Here is a 21,227-nt window from a genome sequence, read left to right on the forward strand (position 1 = left end):
GTTACTTTATTATCCACCGCCTAAATGGCCGGTTAATTTTTGCCTTTAAATTTCTGCAATTTTAATTCCTGTCATTTAAATTATCCACCGCCTAAATGACTGGTTAGTTTCTGCTATTTTAATTCCTGTTAATTAAATTCTATCATTTAAATTACGTCATTTAAATTCCTATCAATAAATTTTTAAATGGAAATGAGTAGCTAAATCTAATCTTGTGTTAAGGCGATGATAGTGTCTAATGTTCTTGAATCTCAAGATAAGCCAAACCTCGATGAATGCAAGATTTATCTGAGTTAAACTTGAGTTGAGTGTGTAAATGATTTTGTGAGTTTGGATTGGGTCATCATCCTAACTTAGAACTCTCATGTCATGTATGAGAGTTGCTAGAATTGGAGATGAGATATACCCAAGCTCAGACAATCAAATCATAGTCTATAGTATAATACAATTTATAGTGACATCTTAACCTAGAACCCTCATATCATGTATGAGGGTTGCTTAGCTGAGAATCATTCGTATCTTGAATTATAACTACCAAATGATCCTCTATTTATTTCAGATTAATGTTGCTGTTTAAATTTCTATAAGAGATTTATTAGGCATTGGTTCTGAACTCGCCTCAACCCAAAACCTTTTTAATATTCCAAAAAAAAAAACCTTTTCACAATCAAGAAAACTTAGCTCTCTTTGGATAAATCAACCCGAATGAACAATTCTTTTGTTAAATAAACCTCCCAGTGAATCGACCCGGACTTGTCCGAAATTTATATTTGTGCTACAACTACACTCACACACTGGTGAGTTTAAACCTCCTCACCATTTCAACACTGAACATCCAAATTGATTAAGGCTATTTAAATTGTAGGGTGAGGAGTGCAGCCAAATTTTAGCGCCATTGCCGGGGAGGTGCAACAGAAGAAAAAATTCACTCCATGGGTAACTTTGTTCTCAATATTGTTTTTTTTTTTCTCTTAACTGTTTGCATATTATTCAAATTGTACGAGACTTAGATCTGGTAGAATCTTAAGCCATCAAACTGAGTCAAACCATTCTATAAATTCTTTATCAGAGACTGAAATATCACTTTTACAATCCATAATGTCTCAACAAAATGAAAACCTATCTGCTCACGGGAGTGATCATGGAGAACATGATCCCTTGGGTGGTGATGAGATTAAACCCCTCAGGGATTATTTGCACCCTCCAAGGCAAACCACTCCCTCTTGCATAATCCTACCAATAAACCATTATCGATTTGTCCTTAAACCAAGTACCATACAAATGCTCCCCACATTTCATGGTATGGATTCTGAAAATCCATATACACACATAAGGGATTTTGAAGAGGTATGTGGTACCTGTGGGGATCAAAATATACACGAGGACACTATTAGACTAAAGCTCTTCCCATTCTCACTCAAGGATAAAGCAAAAATGTGGTTAGGGACTCTAGAGCCTAAATCAATAGGAACTTGGAGGGAGATGCAAACAAAATTTCTAAAAAAATACTTCTCAGCTAATAGAACAACATCACTCCAAAGGCAAATGATGAATTTCATATGTAAACCAAATGAAACATTTGCTCAAACATGGGAACGTTTCAAGGACCTCTTGCATTCTTGCCCACACCATGCCTTTGAGCAATGGCGGGTAGTGTAACGACCCGCTTCCACTTACGGGCGCCACCAGTAAATAATCGACTGGATTACTCACCCGACAAACCACAACTGAAGGGTTGGACTATGTTTCAACAGGAAACGCCCTAGGTGGGAACTAAGCCTCGTCCTTCCCTTCGCTCCACTCAGGAATCAGTCCCAACTCAAACAAGAAAAATCCAGCGGACCAAGACCCGAAACCCGAGTGAGCTTCACCTCTCTTCAGCTCGCCCCATAGCAAGCCAGAGGTGACCCAGGCACAAAGCTAGCATAATAAACATTTCGCTGACTATTGGGGGTTTATGAGAACATACCTCGCTGATCTTTACTCGATCCCAAACTTGGCTTTACCAACTAAGCCATATACCACGAACAATCTCACAATCATTTATCACACTACGATGATTTCAACAATTAAATACATCTAGTGCTCAATATCATTTACATTCAATTACAGGAATACATATAAAAATTACAGGAGATTACACAACAACATATCTCAGGAAACAAGCTAATTGCCACAACAACCTCCCAGCACCATCCCTGCTTGCATCTAGACTTGCATCATCTACATATGAGGTAAAACCTCATGAGTCATAAAGACTCAGTAAGGGTGCAATGCATGTAAATATGAGTATAATCATGTTTATGTATGCCAAATGCATGCAAATAAGGCTAGGCTCACACATCCTCACAACCCACTAAGGTTTGAGGCATCAACCTATCAGCCCCCACCACTAGTCCTCCATATGGCCACAGGTCCACTAGTTCTTGCATCACACAAGATATAACCACTACATGCCAGTGCAACATAAAAACATTATCAAGCATATTTACCAACTTGCAAGGCCACCTCCACATGGGGCCGTCCCTTACCTGGCTCGAAGCCTCATCCCTGCCTCGGCGAGAACGCTAGCCCGAACTCCGAGCTCTTCTAGGATCACCGCCTTCTTGGTCGAACCTAGAGGCAAACACACAAAACCCAACTCCATTAAAATTCGGCATTAACCCAATGCCCTCAATTTCGCCACACATCGCAAAATCACCATCAACACTATCTCCATACAACCAACCACGGTTTAATCCAACAATTAACTACCCTACACTATTTAATATTTCACATAAAAGAAATATTTTGAAAAGAATTAATTAACTCACCCCAGTTAATCTGGAAGAGAAAATCGATTAATCATCCACGTTGGCATTGCCTCCCGAGCTGTCATTTGCCCCCAAAATCTCATTTTCGAGTTTCCGACATGCTCCACAAGCCCCAATTTAATTTCTAGAACTCTCCCTACTTTTTCTGGAATTTTTCGGGATTTTCTCCTATTTTTCCTCAAATTTTCAGATTTTTCATTATTTCTCTTATTTTATTTTTCTTTTCCATTTTTTTTCTTTTCCCTTTTATTCTTCTCCTTCCTCGGCTTCCCACGTGCGCTGTCTTCTTCCTCACCAGCCTGCGCACCAGCCCCACTGTCCATGGCCATTTCAGCCATTGCCGGCGCCTCCTAATGCCGGCTCTGCCACCCACGGCCTTGCTAGTCGCACCGTGCTGCCCCCTGACTGGCCTCTCCGCGTGCCTCCGGTGCTGCAACTGCCATGGCCGACCTCCCATGCGCGCAGCCGTTGCTGCTCCAACCGACAGTAGCACCGCCGGTTGGCCAAGACAGCTTTCATTGTCGCTTGCTGCCACCTCCAGCCACTTTCAGCCCGTCGTTAGCCATTGATCGGCCACCCTTGCAAGACACAGAACCTCCATGGTTGCTGCTCTTCTTCGTCGGCCATGGCAGTGGCTGCCATGGCCGGTTGGCCTTCAACTCTCTCTCACACTCTCTATCTCTCACTCTTCGACCATAGCTCCCTTGGTCCGAATCTCTCTCCCTCACGATTTCTCACTCTATTGCTCTCGGCCTAGCTCTCTCATGAGCTCTCTTTCCCCCTCTGATTTGGTTTCAAATTTTGAAATATGAGCAGAGCGCCACATATCTATATATGTATATATAATTGCACATTAACCCCCTTTAACATCATTAATCCCACTTAAGGAATTTTAATTATACTTGAGACTTTTAATAATAACACTTTGACCCTCCAAGGCTTAATTAAATTATCATCAAGCCACGCCACATCTCGATTTATCAAAAATTAATAGCCGATCGCTACTCGGGAATACCGACCTCGTCCTTTCGCTTACACGGGACCTTTATTCATCTCAAAAACACTTAAGAGTTGCCTTACTCAGAAAACTGAACCACCCCTAGGGTCCCCTCAGCTTCCAGGAGGTCCCCTCTGACTATTCGGTATTGGCACCCACTCTGGCTTATACAGAATTTATTTCAAAAATTATTCCCGATCGAACTGCTTTCAGCGCCATTTATCTTCATCCCGAGATACTCATCAATCCCTTGCCCTCTTCCCTGGACATCCAAGTCCCGAGGCACTCCCAGCCGCCAATTCGGAAATTCTTAATAATTAATTACTCGAAACCGACTCTTGGGCTTTCGGGACCACCTGAGGTCCTGTCCAAAATAATCAAAATTATTTATTTTCAATACCATGTAATACCGGGTATTACAGGTAGTTAGTTTCTTCTTTAATGCCTTAACTCCTAATTTGAAAATGCTGGTGTCCACCATGTGTAATGGTGATTTTTATAAAAAAACTCCTGAAGAGGCTGTTGCATACTTTGACCATGTGGCTGAAAACTCTAGAAATTGGGAAGTTGGTGTAACACCCGAAAATTTTGTAAGTTATTGCCATTTAATAAACGAAAGACTTTTCTAAATTTTTAAAAGGACTCGGGACACATGGCACTATAGGATGAAAGTAATAATTGTGACATATCTCGAGGGACACATGGCACCGTAGGATTAAAATTAATAATTAGGGTGTTAATCTCAAGATCAAGGAAGCTAATTAGATGATGACAAGTGGCATGTGAATGAATTTCAAATCTAAGTAATGATGGCAAAGTTTGACTAAAACACCTAACCTTTACTTAATCTCCAAGTATGGGACACTTGGCACCCTAGGATTGGAACATTTGGTGGGATCATTGATAGAGCGCATATTTTCATATTATTTTGCCCTCATATTTAGTCTTTTTACACGTTAGTTGTGTCATTTTATTCATCATGATTTTGTTTTATTTTATTTTATAGGAATTGGGATTCACACTATTTTATTTTATTTTGGACAGATTAGGGCTTCCTGGGTTATAAGGAATTTTGATGGCAAGAAGGGAAACAAGGAGATTGGAGACAAAGAAGCAAAAGTGTGCTGATAGATTTGATCTTCTATGCTTCTTTCAAATTTTTGGCCAAGTTATAATCCCAGAACGTGAATTATGTCTTCAGAGATATTGTAGAGGACTTCTTAGGCTTTCTGGAATGGTATGGTTTGTCTAAATCTGAGTTTGTTTGGGCTTCCAAACATCGCTTCAAAGTCGGGACCAGATAGCTGGGTTAAATTAGGAAAGCTACACTGGACACTGATTATTTAAAAGGCCATAACTTGGGCCTCCGATATCCAAATCAAGTGATTAAAAATCCCAAATTCATCTACTCTTCCTGATCTACAATTTTTATGAAGGGGCCGAAGCCCAGAACGCACGTTATCCTATTCAAAATCGGCTGTGAAGTTGCAGTAACCTAGGGTTTCCTCTTTAAGCAAGCACCTTAGGAGGCCATTAGGTAAAGATATATATATATATATATTTTTTGTCTCATGAACAGTAGCCTTTTTTTCTCTGTTTTTGTTTTCTTCTCCATGGAGGGCTAAACACTTGTAATCAGTTGCAAATCCGAACTTATTCCATGGTTTGAATCCCGAAAGCTTCTACGAAATCTGGTTTGAATTTCAATTATATTTGTTTTAAGTTTTCTCTACTTCTTTTCCGCTTATTCTAGTGCATGTTCAAGACGGTTGTATGAACATATACGGGGTGGATTTCTCTTTTCTATATTGCGGTTTTAATGTTATAGTCGGTTGATATAACACATGAAGGAAAGAAGCAGAAACAAATAACTTGGTATGGATGGTTATGGATACTAGGTTCTGGAATCTGTGTGAATGAAGATTAAAATTGGTAGACTGATTGAAGGAGATTTTCTTTGATTTTTATATCAGCTTTGATTTGATCTCTAGACGGTTGTTGGAGATTTATTTATGCAGATTTTGGGTGTTGAAACTCGGCTAGAACTAATCTATAAGAAGGGATGATGAAAACCTGGTTTAAGGGAAAGATTTGTAACTGGTTGCATTCGGATCCATAGACAGTTTCGTTTTTTTATATTTTTACTCAATCTTCATACTTTCTTTTCATCAAAAAACCCCCCTCGTTCAGTTCTTGTCATGACAGATTTGGATTGAGGTTCCTTTGAGAGACGACTTTGGGGTCGCACCCTTACTGCAGATCTGAAATATATTTTTACAATCATCGAGGTTCGACAGTCTCGATCAGTCACCCAAGGCCACTCGTCACCTCAGGTCACTCGGTTATCTTGGGCTACCAGATCATCAGCCCACCAGATCAACAGCCTACCAGATCACCAGATCATCAACCCTGTCAGACCATCAGCTCTGTTGGATTACCAGATCTAGTGGCTCATTAAGATTCTCTTCAGTGAAGGTATGACTCCCAAGACTTTTACGTCTGCCCCCAAGTAAAAATAAATTGTTGTATTTTGACAACAACAACATCAAAGTGCCTCGTTTTGCATTAAAACGCACCATCTCGGTAAGTCCAGTATTTTTTCCTTGAAGTTTATAACCTATAATGAATTTTCGTGAAATTAGATTTGAGAAAATAGTCCCGAGGTATTTATTGAAATTTTTGGAAAGGAAAAATGAGAGAAAATGAAGGGAAAATGAAATAAATGGAATATTGAGGATATTTAGTGATTAAATATCATTTTGATAATTGAGCTGATCGAGATGTTGTGATTGGTGCAACTTTTGAGAGTTGACACCAGAATCGAGGTCAGACACGTATATCGAGGCGATGTTCGCTTTTCAATGTGTCTTGATCTTTGGACAAATGTGAGTTTTCCTATCCTAACTATGGTTTTGTGAATGATTTTCTCATAAGAACTTATATTTATGATATGTTTGTTATATATGCATGTTATTATGGATGCAATATTCATTTTGTCATATTGCATAGAAAGTCGTGATAATTGCATGACATGATATTATTGTCAAATTGATATTTGTGCATGGGAATGGGATGTCGCCCCAGAGTGTAGCCGTAATTCCCCAAGGGCGGTGATGGAATAACGTTAGGCTTATCCTGCAAAGGTTCGGGATTTGCCTAGGATTCTGTGCCGGGTCGTTGGGCCAGGGAAGTTACACTAGGGCAAAAATATTGTTCATGTTATTGCATCATGCATCTATATATTTATGTTTTGAACCCTCACTAGAAGTTTCATCTTCTAATGGGTTATGCCCCTAGAACATTCAACGTTCCAGTTTAGACTTGCAGCTTAGGCAAGGAGCAGGTTGAGATATGACGGCACTTGATAGAGTGGTCGATGGATTTAACAAGCTGACTCGGATATGTTTTAGTTGATGCTTTATTAGCCTTGTTAGAATATTATGGAATCTCCATGTATTTATGTATTTCAATATTAAGGATATGATGTTAATTATGGTACGGATTCATATGTTATAAATAAAGTAAATTGATTATGTATCATATCAGGTTTCAATTATCGCTTTCGTATATTGTGAATGATTTGCTGGGGGTTTTGTTGGAATTCGGTACTTAAAGTTTAAGTTATGTATCGAGAAGGAAAGAAAAATAATTTATGTATATTTTGGACCCCAGCATAGTGACACGCTCGGTAAAAGAAAAATGAGGTGTTACACATGTTGTCTTTGGGTTCTTCACAATTCCAAGGCTATCCAAGTAATCCTCAGGCTAAGAATGTCATACACTGACTCTTCTTACAAGAAATGAGAGTGGGGTTTAGTCTTCCAATATATCCTTCGATGCTAAGTTAGTTATTATACTTGAGAATAACATAATAGTGATGTAATAAATACGTAATGAATGTCATATCTAAACCTTTGAACATTACACCTTTACGTAAGAGGATTATGCAGGCCATGTGGACAAGATGAGGCCACATGGATAGTTAGATGCAATCCTCTAGATGGATTAGTTAGGCCAATTATGGGCTTAATCTTGAGTCTTAACCCACCTTGGTACTAGTTTAGGCTGTTTAGTGCCAAGCTTTGGAGTAAGCCCAAGCTTTTGTGGTTTAATTGACTTTGTAATACTCTAGTATTTTGAGAATAATTATTATTATTATTATTATTATTATTATTTATTTGTATTTAAAATATTTTTGCATCCATTGGAGATTATAATTGAGAAAACTAATTGACTAAGTTGGAAAAAAAAAAGACTAAGTAAATGGGTTAAGAGTTAATGGACTAAGTTTAAAAAAGAAAGGCTAAATAAATGGGCTTAGAGTAAGTGGGTTAAGTTGGAAAGGCTAAGTAAATGGGCTTAGAATTAGTAGGCTAAGGAAGTGAGCTTAAAATTAATGACTTAAATGAAAGAATAATCTATTCAAAAGAAGATTTAATGGAAAATAATTAAGGTGACAAAATAATTAAAGATAATGGGTGGAATAATTGAGAAATGTGGGAGACAAAATAAGGTGTGACAAAATAATTAAAGATAGTGGGTGAAATAATTGAGAAATGTGGGAAACAAAGTAGGGTGTGGATAAATAATTAAAGATTATGGATGAGATTTAGTGGAAAATAATTAAAGATAATGGGTGAAATAATTGAGAAATGTGGGAGACAAAGTAGGGTGTGGACAAATAATTAAAGATAATAGGTGAAAAATTGAGAAATGTGGGAGACAAAATAGGGTGTGGACAAATAATTAAAACATATGGGTGAGATTTAGTGGAAAATAATTAAGAAAGGTGACAAAATAATTAAAGATGATGGGTCACTACAATTATGCTAAGCTTAATTCAACCTTCTATAAATAGAGAAAACTTGAAAGATTTGAGGACTTAAATTAGAAAGAAAAATGTTTGAGAGTGAGAGAGAAATTTGAAAAAGAAAGAAAAAAATAGATTGTGACCTTGTGAAAGAAATTTGAGAGGAAGGAGTAAGGAAGAGAAATAAGGTAAGTATAAAATATCTCAAATAGATGGAGATTGATAATATTTTCTTATTATGTTTAAGTTTTTGGAAAAAACATTTCAAAAAAAAAATTAGGTGTTTTATTTTATTAATTATTATGGAAGAAATTTCTGGAGAATATGGAAGGAAATATTTATTTGGTAATTTTTGAGAAAAAGGGAATCCTTGGAAAATAGAAGAAAAATAGGAAAAAATTATGGAAAATTCCCATAAAATTTTATAAGATTAGAAATGTTATTTTATGAATTGTTGTGGAGAAAAATTAAAAAAAATGCTTGGGAAAGTATTTATTTTGGAATTATTGAGAAAATAATGGGGAGAAATTTGAGTGATTGTGGAAATTTTGAGAAAAATAAGTTTTGATACCCCTTGAATAAATATGATGTCCAGGGATCATTGAGACTAAAGTTTGAGTATAACTAGAAGTCTGGTGTGAAAGGCGAGGTGAGCACGTTTTTGAAATTAAAGCACATTTCTCGAGACTTAAGCCGATTTCAAAGGTAAGCCAGTATTTCTCAAACCTAATTTGTCTATGAAAGGTAATTTCTAAAATATGCCATATGATTTGATAGTATGCTTATATGTTAAATACAATGTATGTTTCAAAGTATGTTTCGGCATGTTGACATGAAATGATGTGTGCATATGTCACATAAATGCATTTACATAATATGATGATGATATGCATATGTTCACATGTAATCTATCGTTACTCATGCATCGCATATGTTTGAGAGTACAAGTGGGCATCGCTGCTTTACCAAGGGTGCACCCATACACCTCAGCCTGAAAAGAGCTGGTCATAAAAATAGTAAATGACATATGAAGTATGGATGCCCGTCAGCTCAAACAAGCCAAATGACAAGACATTATGCATTTACATTCATTCATGAATGTTATACTCTTACTTAGATGGCCGATCATCTAGTTGGGCGATGCCCTTGATATATTTAATGTTCCAGATAAAAGTCATAGCAGAGACAAAGGAAATAAAAGCATGTGATGGCACTCGTTGAAGTGCGTAAATGCATCGATTATGCATATAACCTGTCATGTTTATGTCCTGCTATGTTATCCATGATGTTGATTATGATATTTCGACATGTAATATTAAGGGATGATCATGATTATGTTTAAACACTAGTACGTTTAAGAATGATGTTATGATTTTATTATGAATATGAATCTACAATTCTAATGTTAAAAGCTTGTTAAGTATTACGTTACGATTTATCATGCTTCCGCTATTAGCCATGGTTACCCCAACGAAGGGAATGAGAAAAAGAAAAAAAAATATATGAGGTAGAATTAATAAAGTAATTATTAATTAATAAATATCGGGGTAAAAAACACTTCGAGAAGAACGGAGCGTTACAGACTTGAGACTTAAATCTCAAGTTTGGGTTATTTCAAATTTTTCTAGAGTATCCACCATCATATATAAAGCTAAGCTATATAAATATATTGTTTGATAATAAAAAAATATTAATTAAAATCATAATATATGTTATACTTTTGTTATAAAATTTAATAAATTATGTTTTTCATTATAATTGTTCTTTAATAAATTTATTTACATAAATGAAAATGACATGTCATTTTTGGTCCTTTTCATCACTTTTGACAACTTTAACCTTTTGCTTTACCAAACCCATAATTATATATTTAAATACATTTTGTCCCATCATTCCATCATTAGTTTAAATATTTGATAACTTAATTTTTTTTAAAAAGTTAAAGTAAAAGAGAATTTAAAACTCTTTTTAAGAAGAGCCTAGCCAAAATATGCTATTAGGATAATTGTTCTTGTACGACTTTCGATACTGGTGTCCTCAATTACATCAAGAGAGATAAATCGAAGGTGTGAGGGTTTGCTTCACTGTGCAAGGCAATGATTGAACTCACGAGCCATTGAATTGACACCAGCATATCGCTTGCCCAATAGTTCCGCCTAACCAAAATAGGTTCTTAGTTTCATGTATGTACATATGTATGTATGTATGTATATATATATGTATGTATACTCCCCAAATAATGCTGAAAACTATGCAATATATACCTTTTATTCGTCAGGCCGGCCTGTGGCATTGGGCCTTAGGTTTTTTCTCAAAGAAAACGAGCTAGCCCAAGTAGGAAGGAAGGGGCAGCCCATTCTCATCAGAATTTAATTTATTTTTGCCGATGCCCGAATTCTCTCTCTTCACGCTTTCTCTCGCTCTCTATCTCCACGATTTCCATTAACACTTTCTCTTCTCTCTCTCTCTCTCTCTAGCGCGCGCGGAAACCTAACCTTACTATGGTATGGCGGGCTGAGCGAACTGCTGGCGGGGACCAAACCAGTTGGGGTGTGCGGTCAGATATATACATATGTCGATATGTCGATCAGTTTCTTTGTTGGTATTTTTGTGTATATTCTTCTTTTCACTCTCGGTCTTCATTTCTGGTTTTTAGGGGTTCGACTTCGAAAGTTAATCAAAGGGAGATAGACTAATCAAAAGCGCATTTGTCGTCAATCGAGGGCAGCGAACCCGCCGGTGAGTTCTTTTCCTATGAACTTGAATTTTCTCTTTTGCTTCCTTCTATCGGTTAGAACCACTCCACTGTAAATCGTGAGAAAACCCATTTCAATCGCTTCTATGATATAAAATCCCTTTTTTTCTTTAAGTCGAAGTCTTGAATGCCATATTGGAACCACCAATGAACTTAGTTCTGGAACAAGGAGGGACTGATTAAATGGAATGAGTGGAACAGAAGAGACTATGGTACTGGAATTGGACCTAGTAATTGAAGACCCAAATTGTACATTACCGAAGCCAAATTCATTGATTGTGAAATTCTCTTTTCAGTGAAACCAACCCACTTTTGCCGTTTGAACCCAAAATAATGTAATAACCAACCTGTTCCATAAATTGAGAAATAAATCTTTGGAAGCCAATAATGTGAGCCCCACAATGAATCAATTGGGTCCTTGAAACCCAAATTTTCAATTAAATGATTGTTGTTGGAATGCCCAAACCAAATCGGCAGATTTCTGCCCAATTATAAATTGAAATCCCTTCCAATTATCTAAGGCTGAACCTATTGATGCAAAGACTCCATTGAATTATAAGCCCAAGCAAACCCATGCTGTAATGTCTTCTTTTGGATTAAAAGAATTGTGCTTCTCTTGGAAGCTCTAATTTGGCTCAAAGATCCCAACTCATATAGTAATCATCTTAAACTAAGTCGCTAGATTAAATTAATTAGCTTTGACCCATTGTTTAGTTGAAGTTATAGTTAGCAACGAAACAGAATTATTTTGAAATTTACATCAATTATATTTTAGGCCAATTATTAAATGATTACGAATATTTATTTGACTACATTTCAAATTATAGATCAGGATTATAGAGATAAATTAAAAGCTAGGATTCAACATAGAAATTTTGAATCAACCTAGCGGTTAGTATTATTTTAATTTTAGTGCCAGTCATGACCTAGTTTTGGGTCATGACAGTATTAGCTGTTAACGGGAAGGCAACATACTTGTTCCCAAACCTGAGACAAATATCCCAAACAAAGTGATGATTTGAGAAGCTCCAATCCCTGTACAACTGCACTTTACTAGCATAGGTTGAATGTAAAGCAGCTTGACTTTCTTAATTCATTTAAGAGTTGGATTCAAATTAGGTAAGTAAAACCATGAGCCTTAGGAGATATGATGGAAAGAAACAACAGAAATGAGACTTGTAGACCCTATTTGTATTCCTATTCAATGAATACTGGATTGGCAGGGTATCCTCTAATCATAAAACTAAGCAATAATGAAGAGAGTGATAATAATAAATTAAATCAAACATAAATAAAGATAGCAAATGTAGCTTTCCTTTGAACTAGAAGGCCTCTTGATTGTTATGCAGCTCATAGTGTTAGTTTAGGCTTCAATGATGTATATCATTTGTTCAGCCATTCAATAGATGTGGAGTCATGCATAATAAACCTGGCCAATTACTAGAACTTTTGTTTTTGAGGCTCCCATGGCATGTAACATATGCTCACCTATTCAGCAGATAATAGATTCATGCACAATACACTTGATTCATGTAGATTGTGGGCTGGACAATTTGAAGGAATTCGAGCAGAATTCCAAAAAGAAGAGTTGAATTTGGGGAAGGAACATATAGAATGAGGAAGGAGGAGAAAGACAGAGAATGAGAGAGAGAAAGATAGATGAGAGACAATAGTAACTTTTGATATTCCAAAGATACCTTCTACAATTACACCAGCCTTTTTATAGACTCTCTTCTATCTGTCCTGCAACTCCCTAACTCCCTAACAGTTTACAGCAACAAACCCCTTGTTAGTTACAGTAGTTATAGCCCAATTGTCCCTCCCCTTATACCTCCAGTTTCGTAACAATTCCTCTTCCCTTAAGAACATTCTTGTTCCCAAGAATTTAAAACAGCTATGCCTTCTTCTTCACCCAATTCTAGTTGGTTCTTCTTCGTTTTCGTTCTCTCTTCCTTCCATGTTAAGCAGCTGTTTTCAGCATCAGTGGCCAGGGCTGAATTTATCACCACACTTATAACTGTTGGATGAGATTGAAATTCCAAGTGGAAGCCTATCAACTCTCGGGCATAGATTGAAATCAGATTATCCTAAAGTTGTTCTATTACTTTTCAAGTTGTAGATATTGTTGTAAATTTGTATTTTATTTCTGCTTTATCTCTTAAAATTTAGGATATAGTTCATCCTAGTTCTTAGGGGATAGATTATCTAAATCTTCTCTTACTTTATAGGAGAAAGATTAGGATGCAACCTGTATATATTTTCAAGCTCTCTTAATATCAATCTAGTCAAGCATTCACAGTTTTCTAAGGCTTGTTTCATGGTATCAGAGCCTGTTTTTTGATCATAACAAGTCTCTGCCTATTTTTCAATCTTTGTTTGTTTCAACCATGGTTGACCCACAACCTAATACTACCCTAATAGAAGCTTCCGCTACCAGCTCTCCGAGCACTCTTGCTCCTTCTCCTTGTCAGCAAAATTTTCTTATCGTCCTGATTGATAATCACCCTCTGCAAATCACTCCGTATAAGCTAAGTGTGAGTAATTTTAGGAAGTGGTTTCAATCTGTGATGTTGGTGATTAAAGGGAAGGGTAAGGCAAGATATTTGACAGGATCTACTCCTACTCCACCAACAGATGTAGCCACTTATGGTGTATGGGAGGCGAAGAACTCGATAATCATGGCATGGTTGATAAACTCGATGGAGCCTAGAATTGATAGGACTTATCTCTTCTACAAAACCGCAAAAGAGATCTGGGATTTAGTCCACGAGATGTACTTAGACCTAGAAAACTCATCCCCATGCTTTCAAATCAAGTCAGCCATAAGGTCTACCAAACAAGTTAATCTAAGTGTTACTGAATATTTCAATATTTTGGTAGAATTGAAATGGACCTATTTCACTCTATTAGCTGGGAATCTCTTGGGGATAGCCAAAAGTATAGTAAGATGGTAGAAAAGGATAGGATTTTTGATTTTCTATATGGGCTTAACATTGATTTGGATGAGGCCAAGGGAAGGATTTTGGGTTTAAAACCCTTACCTTGAAGAAGTTTTTGCAGAAGTTAGGAGGGAAGAAAGTAGGCGTAAAGTCATGCTTTAGCACACTGATCCTATCCTAAACCATCAAAATTCAGCACTGGCCACTGCTAGGTAGGGGGAGATCTTTCCAAAAGATCAGGGAAAGAACAAATTGTGGTGTGATTTTTGTAAGAAACCATACCACACGAAGGAGACATGCTGGAAGATCCGTGGAAAACCAGCCAATTGGAAGCCAAAAAACAGGAAGGAAATACCAAGATCAACATATGTTGCTGAAACTCCGATAGAACCTAAAACTGGTACCAACCTGAATCTCTCTGAGGAACAAATTCAGGCCTTGTACAGGCTACTCAATCAAGGTATTGCTACTCAGCCCACAACATCTGTAGCATTGCGAGGTAACTCTCTATTCTACTCCTCAAATTCAAATAGACTTCTTAAAAATGTGTGGGTGGTAGACACGGGTGCATCTGACCATATGGTAAGTTCTGAAACCCTAATGATTGATTACATTTCGTGCACTTTACCTATTAACATCTCCATGGCCGATGGCACAATATCCCCTGCTATGGGTTTTGGAACGGTGTGTGTATTATCGTTAAGTCTGAAATCGGTCCTACACGTGTCAGGGTTAAAATGCAATCTTTTATTCGTAAGTAGGATCACTCAGGATATGAAATGTAGTGTAATTTTCTCACCCAATCACCCTTCTATTGTTTGTTTCAAGATCAAGTCTCGGGGAGGATGATTGGCAGTGCTAAAGTTATGGGTGGTCTTTACTATCTAGAAGGAGATCCTCTCAACTTTCCTACCAATAAATCAGTCCTAAATGTAACTTCTAATGCCAAAGTCTTGTTATGGCATAAATGTTTAGGGCATCCTAACTTTCCTTATCTTAAATCTTTGTATCCTGAAATTTTTATCAATAAAGAGCATAGTTTTTTGTGTGAATCATGCACTCTTGTTAACAACCTAGATCTTATCATCTTATTCAGTCTTATAAATCCTTAACCTTTTCATTTGATACATAGTGATATGTGGGGTCCCTCTAAACACCCTAATGTCATCGGCTCTAGATGGTTCATTACATTTATTGATAATCACTCTAGAGCCTGTTAGGTTTATCTAGTGAAGGAAAAATCAGAAGCTAGCAACATTTTCAAAAGATTCCATTGATTCATTTTGAATATGTTTCAAACTTCTATCCAAATCCTTCGGACTAATAATGGATGAGAGTATTTTTCTAATGATCTCTCTCATTACTTGGTTGAACACAGAATATTTCATAAAAGCTCATGCCCTTACACACCCCAACAAAATGGGGTGGCCGAAAGGAAAAATAGGCATCTTCTAGAAGTGGCACAAGCTATGCTATTTACCTCTCATGTTCCTAATTCCTATTGGGGGGAAGCTATTCTCACAGCTGCCTATTTGATCAATTGGCTTCCCTCTAAAATCTTGAACTTCCACACTCCTCTCGACATCCTATGTGATATATATCCTCATGCTCCCTATCTCTCTAAACTTGACCCTAAAGTCTTTGGGTGTACTGCATATGTTCATAACAACAGCCTCATACAGACAAAGTTAAATTCCAAGGCCCAAAAATGCATCTTTATTGGGTACTCACCCTCTCAAAAAGGGTACAAGTGTTATTGCCCTACAATCAGAAAATTCTTTGTCTCCACTGATGTTACTTTCTATGAGGATTTACTATTCTATCAATCTGGTTGTTCTCAAGAGGTGCCTATTCCTCATAGCCCGGATTGTAACACCCCAAATTTCTTGAGCGTGTTATAACTTAGGATTTCAGGAATATAAAAATTTTTCATATAACAATAGCTGTCATACATCACACAATATCCCAAAAATCCAAATTTACACCTTCTCAGCTTAACAAACCCAATAATCGAATAGCTAAGACAGGCGTTAAAATCTTGAATGCGGAAGATAGATCGAACCTGATATGGTTCACAACCATAATACTTTATTTATCATAAAATTGTTCTAGACGTTTACAAAATGAATTACATGGACATCATGACGCAGCGTGTAGCGCGAGTGTGAAGAAAACACACCAAAATAAACCCTTGAAAGAGCAAACTTCAATAGCCGAAGCTTGGCTTTCAAGAAGACGCAAAAACAAGACTGTTTTGCTAAGAAAACCCAAATAGGTTGCTGAAATTTGATTAATAAAAACTTGATTACAATCTCTAGATCCTAGGTATATTTATAGTGTTTGGCTAATCCAAATCCATCTAATATTTGGAAAACAAAATCCAACTAGAATTCTAATAGAAATAAATCCTAAATAAAAGTCAACTAGAATCCTAATAAAAATAAAACTCTAATCAAACATGAAGTAGAATCCTAAATCAAGTAGAAACATGAAATAGAATCCTAAATCAAGTAGAAATATAAAATAGAATCCTAAATCAAGTAGAATTCTAAAACTTAAGAAGTATTAAAATAACATTATGGCACTACTATTTTGGTGATACTATTCCGGTTTAATTGGGTCGGCCTTGGGCCGAGTCTTGATTGGTGACCGCATCATTCACCTTCACTTGAGAAAAATTCGACCTCGAATTTTGATCCTGTTTGGACAAATCCACATCCGATAAGTACGAAGAGATATTAGCCACTTTGAATGTTTAGAAATACCCATATGATTAGGCAAATCCACAACATAAGCATTGTCATTGGTCTTCTTTGGAATCTTGTAAGGACCATACTTCTTTGGCTTGAACTTATTATGCTTTCCTGTTGGAATTCGTTCCTTCTTCAAAAAGATCATAACTTCATTTCCAATCTCAAATACCTTGTGCTTCCTATGCTTGTCAGCTGTTGTCTTATATTTCTTATTTGTACAACTTTTGCTTGACATCTTCCTGAACCGCTTGAACTTTTCTGCTAAGGGAACATGAGCAAAGACATTCCTCCCCTTCTTAGCCATATCAGCATTGGCATGGGTCCAATCATCGCCGTGTTTGTTACCTTTTGCCTCCATTGCATTATTACTGTTAGATTGAGGATGTTGAACCTTCCATCTTGAGCGCTTCTCTAATCTGGTAGATCTTATTGCCTTCGATTCAACCATGCCAGAGCTTGAATAAACTGTAGAAGGATTTGCTACCATGACCTCCATCTCCTTTACAGTCGCAAGTCGATCAGAAGAAACACCACCATCATTGGGTTGCGAAGCAATGCTTGAGCCGTCGGGACTGGAAAATACCCCAGTATGAGTCAATAACCTTGGAGTTTCTGTCATGTTAGCAGCATAAATAAGACCTGAGTTTGCAAACGTTGAGGTTGCTGGCATAACATAATCTTCGAAATCAAGCTCCACTTTATAAGTTTTGGTTTGATTCTTTTCCACTATGGGTAACAAAGTATAACGCACACCTTCTTTCTCAAGCTGATATGTGTTCTTCCTACCCGAGTGCGTAGCATCCACATCAAATTGCCAAGGCCTCCCAAATAAAATATGACAAGCATCCATATCAACAATATCACAATAGACTTCGTCGGAGTACTTACCAATAGAGAAAGGCACCCTGCAACGTTCATCCACATGTATGCCACAAACTTCGTTGATCCATCCAATCATGTAAGGGCTTGGATGTTTTTCAGGAGTTAACTGCATCTTTGCCACCACATCTCTTCCTATGATGTTCTCCTGACTTCCACTATCAATAATCAACTCAAAGATTTTTCCTTTCACCGTACACCTCGTGCGAAAAAGCTTATGCCGTTGAGTAGTATCTTCATTCTTTTGAGATAGCATTAACTTCTTCACTACACAGGTATATTGCTCATGTCCATAATCTTCTTTGTCATCCTCCCCATCAGGCCCGCAATATACTTCCTTTTCAGCAACATCTTCCTCTTCCTTTTCTACAATGTTAACTCGAATGTTTCCCCCTGTTGTAGCCTTATTAGGGTTGACTGTATGGGGTGGATTGGAGGGTTGCGCTCCTTGAACCGACTTGCCTTTATCAAAAGCTGGTTGTTTATTTTCATTCCTACTATACCGACGATAGTTGTCATTACGAGATCTCTCACTCAACATTAACTCAGCCTTTAAAGCTAAGTTCCTTGCTTCTTGCACACTCAGAACCATCTGAACCCCAATTTTATCATGAATAGCAAGCTTCAATCCATTCAAGTAACGAGCTGCTTGTTGATTGTCACTTTCTGACAATTGGTTTCTCTCCGCCAATCGCAGAAACTCAGAGGTATATTCATTCACACTCTTCATTCCCTGTGCACATCTTTGATAAGCGTCAAACATATATTGTTCATAGTCAGGGGGCAAAAACCTACCTCTTAATAGCTGCTTCATTCGTCTCCATGTCTGAACTGACTGTCGGCCTTCCCTCAATCTTATTTCTCTTAATCGCTCCCACCAAACAGATGCACCGCCCTTCAATCTATAAGCCACTAACTTTACTTGTCGTTCATCTGGGATCTCCATGTATTCGAAAAAACGGTCAACCTCAGTGATCCAATCCAGGAACCCCTCAATATCAAGATCTCCACTAAAAGTAGGAATATCAACTTTTAGTTTATACTCATCATTACCCCAGTGGTTGTGCTGATGTGCATTCCTCCTAACCCCTCTACCACCAGGGTTAGCTATTGCTCGACCAAAATCATCCTCTTCATCGCTATCTTCAATCACTGGTCTTCTAGGATTAACAAGGACATGATTAATGGGTGGTCTTCCCGCTTCGGCTTGATTCACCCCATTATTCAGGTTCCTGTCATCATCAACTCGTAGTAAGGTGCCCAATTGGTTGCTATGTTGCTCCAATCGCTGCTGGATAGTACGAGTTACTTCCCGCTGTTCTTCGATTGCTCTCCAAACTGCGGACAACCCCTGATCACCGTCACGAGGCTGGTTGCTACCGTTACCTTCAAGATTGGCCATCTGATTGGTTGATTAACCGCTCTGATACCACCTGACGCAGCGTGTAGCGTGAGTGTGAAGAAAACACACCAAAATAAACCCTTGAAAGAGCAAACTTCAATAGCCGAAGCTTGGCTTTCAAGAAGACGCAAAAACAAGACTGTTTTGCTAAGAAAACCCAAATAGGTTGCTGAAATTTGATTAATAAAAACTTGATTACAATCTCTAGATCTTAGGTATATTTATAGTGTTTGGCTAATCCAAATCCATCTAATATTTGGAAAACAAAATCCAACTAGAATTCTAATAGAAATAAATCCTAAATAAAAGTCAACTAGAATCCTAATAAAAATAAAACTCTAATAAAACATGAAGTAGAATCCTAAATCAAGTAGAAACATGAAATAGAATCCTAAATCAAGTAGAAATATAAAATAGAATCCTAAATCAAGTAGAATTCTAAAACTTAAAAAGTATTAAAATAACATTATGGCACTACTATTTTGGTGATACTATTCCGGTTTAATTGGGTCGGCCTTGGGCCGAGTCTTGATTGGTGACTGCATCACATCATCTCTCGCAAGATATAACTGAACGTCTTAAACATATCCAAGACATACATAGGTTCGCATATAAATGAAAATATTCTAAACATGCTATAGACAGCAAATTAAACTTATTCTTCAGCTACCTCCTTTCTTTTAGAGCCGCTCGTCGAACCTGGAACGTTTGAATATTCCAGGGACATAGTTCAATTAGAAGATGAATCTTCTAGTGAGAAACTCCAAAAACAGTTTATATCGATGCATGATCAGGTATAAAATGTATGAGGAAACAACGAGAACTACTCCGAAGTGCCTCGTGAACACGTTAGCCTCCTCCAACGAGAGCTTTCTCAATGGCGCACGCATAGCGCCTCTCGGGAGGTCCCTAACCATGTCACTTTGGCCCGACTTCATAGCACTCATGCAAGCACCACATCCGTTGTTCCTTAAGCTCACGGTCTTCCCCACGAGAGCTTTCTCGATGGCGCACGCATAGCGCATCTCGGGGGATATCCGACTTTTGCCCTCGGCCAACAACAGATAGGTACAACAGTATGGCCACACGAATTTTATAAATGCAACAGGTTAAAAGTCAATAGCATATAATTTTCAGAAAAATACATTTCATATATGCATCATGATTTCACGTAAGAGAATAACATGCGTTTATGTGTAAGAATTTCATGAAACACGTCTCATGTAATAGAAGTCTCTCATAAGAGAATAAAAATAGGATTTGGAGTATAGGAGTCTCACGGAGTCTCACCTTGTTGAGTTATCTCTTCGACGATATAATTTTACAGCAAACGGCCTAGGTTTCTGCAGAAAATATGTGTTTTGGTAAATCTAACCTCAAATATTTTTATATAGAGTTGAAGGGTATTAAAGTAGGGGTATAAGTGAAAAATTTCATGTAAAAAGGACCTCTCACGCGCCCCAAGAAGGCTGGCCACGCGCCCCCACGCGCAGCCATTATCCGGCGCGTGTAACTCACGCGCAGGCACCAGATTCCGAACAGCAACGTGTCGGTTTGGTATTTCGGCCATATCTCCCTCGTTTTAACTCCGATTCGACCCCCGTTTGAACCTACGCAACCCTCTCTTCCCCCTCTACAAGATTATCAAAAAAAAATTGGACTTACCTCGCCTTTTTGCTGACTGATTTTGGCGAATTCCGGCGAAGACCCGCAACTCCGACGAGGCTCGTTCTCCGCCGCTTTCTTCCCGCCTTCTTGCCGAACCTCCTTCTCTCTCTCTAGAGTAAGCTCCTCCTCTTAGATTGCTTCACTCCTCAAATTTGTTTGGAATGGTTTGAGAGCAACTCAAGGTGCCTATTTATAGAATCCTTCAACCAAT

The 21,227-nt window shown here is 37.6% G+C and overlaps 2 protein-coding genes and 1 pseudogene across 4 annotated transcripts in view; 1 reads left to right on the forward strand and 2 right to left on the reverse strand.

The window, feature by feature from the left end:
- Positions 1-1,537: 1,537 nt before the first annotated feature.
- LOC127793622 (small nucleolar RNA R71) lies at positions 1,538-1,637 on the reverse strand (annotated as a pseudogene).
- Positions 1,638-11,005: 9,368 nt separating this feature from the next.
- Positions 11,006-21,227, forward strand: part of LOC127797339 (branchpoint-bridging protein) — a 77,601-nt gene continuing 67,379 nt past the window's right edge. Inside the window, exons 1-2 of one of the 3 annotated variants that reach the window (XM_052330182.1) lie at positions 11,006-11,177; positions 11,277-11,359. The gene's annotated coding sequence lies outside the window, so the exon portion shown is untranslated. The remainder of the gene's footprint in view (positions 11,178-11,276; positions 11,360-21,227) is intronic. The other 2 variants (XM_052330166.1, XM_052330175.1) reach the window with 2 other exon arrangements.
- Positions 16,463-21,227, reverse strand: part of LOC127797356 (uncharacterized) — a 57,476-nt gene continuing 52,711 nt past the window's right edge. Inside the window, exon 2 of the mRNA XM_052330194.1 lies at positions 16,463-16,976. Coding sequence (XP_052186154.1) covers positions 16,926-16,976 — 51 coding nt within the window. The 3' untranslated portion in view covers positions 16,463-16,925. The remainder of the gene's footprint in view (positions 16,977-21,227) is intronic.

Source organism: Diospyros lotus, chromosome 1 (genome assembly GCF_014633365.1).
Source record: "Diospyros lotus cultivar Yz01 chromosome 1, ASM1463336v1, whole genome shotgun sequence".
In the NCBI taxonomy this organism is placed as follows: Eukaryota; Viridiplantae; Streptophyta; class Magnoliopsida; order Ericales; family Ebenaceae; genus Diospyros; species Diospyros lotus.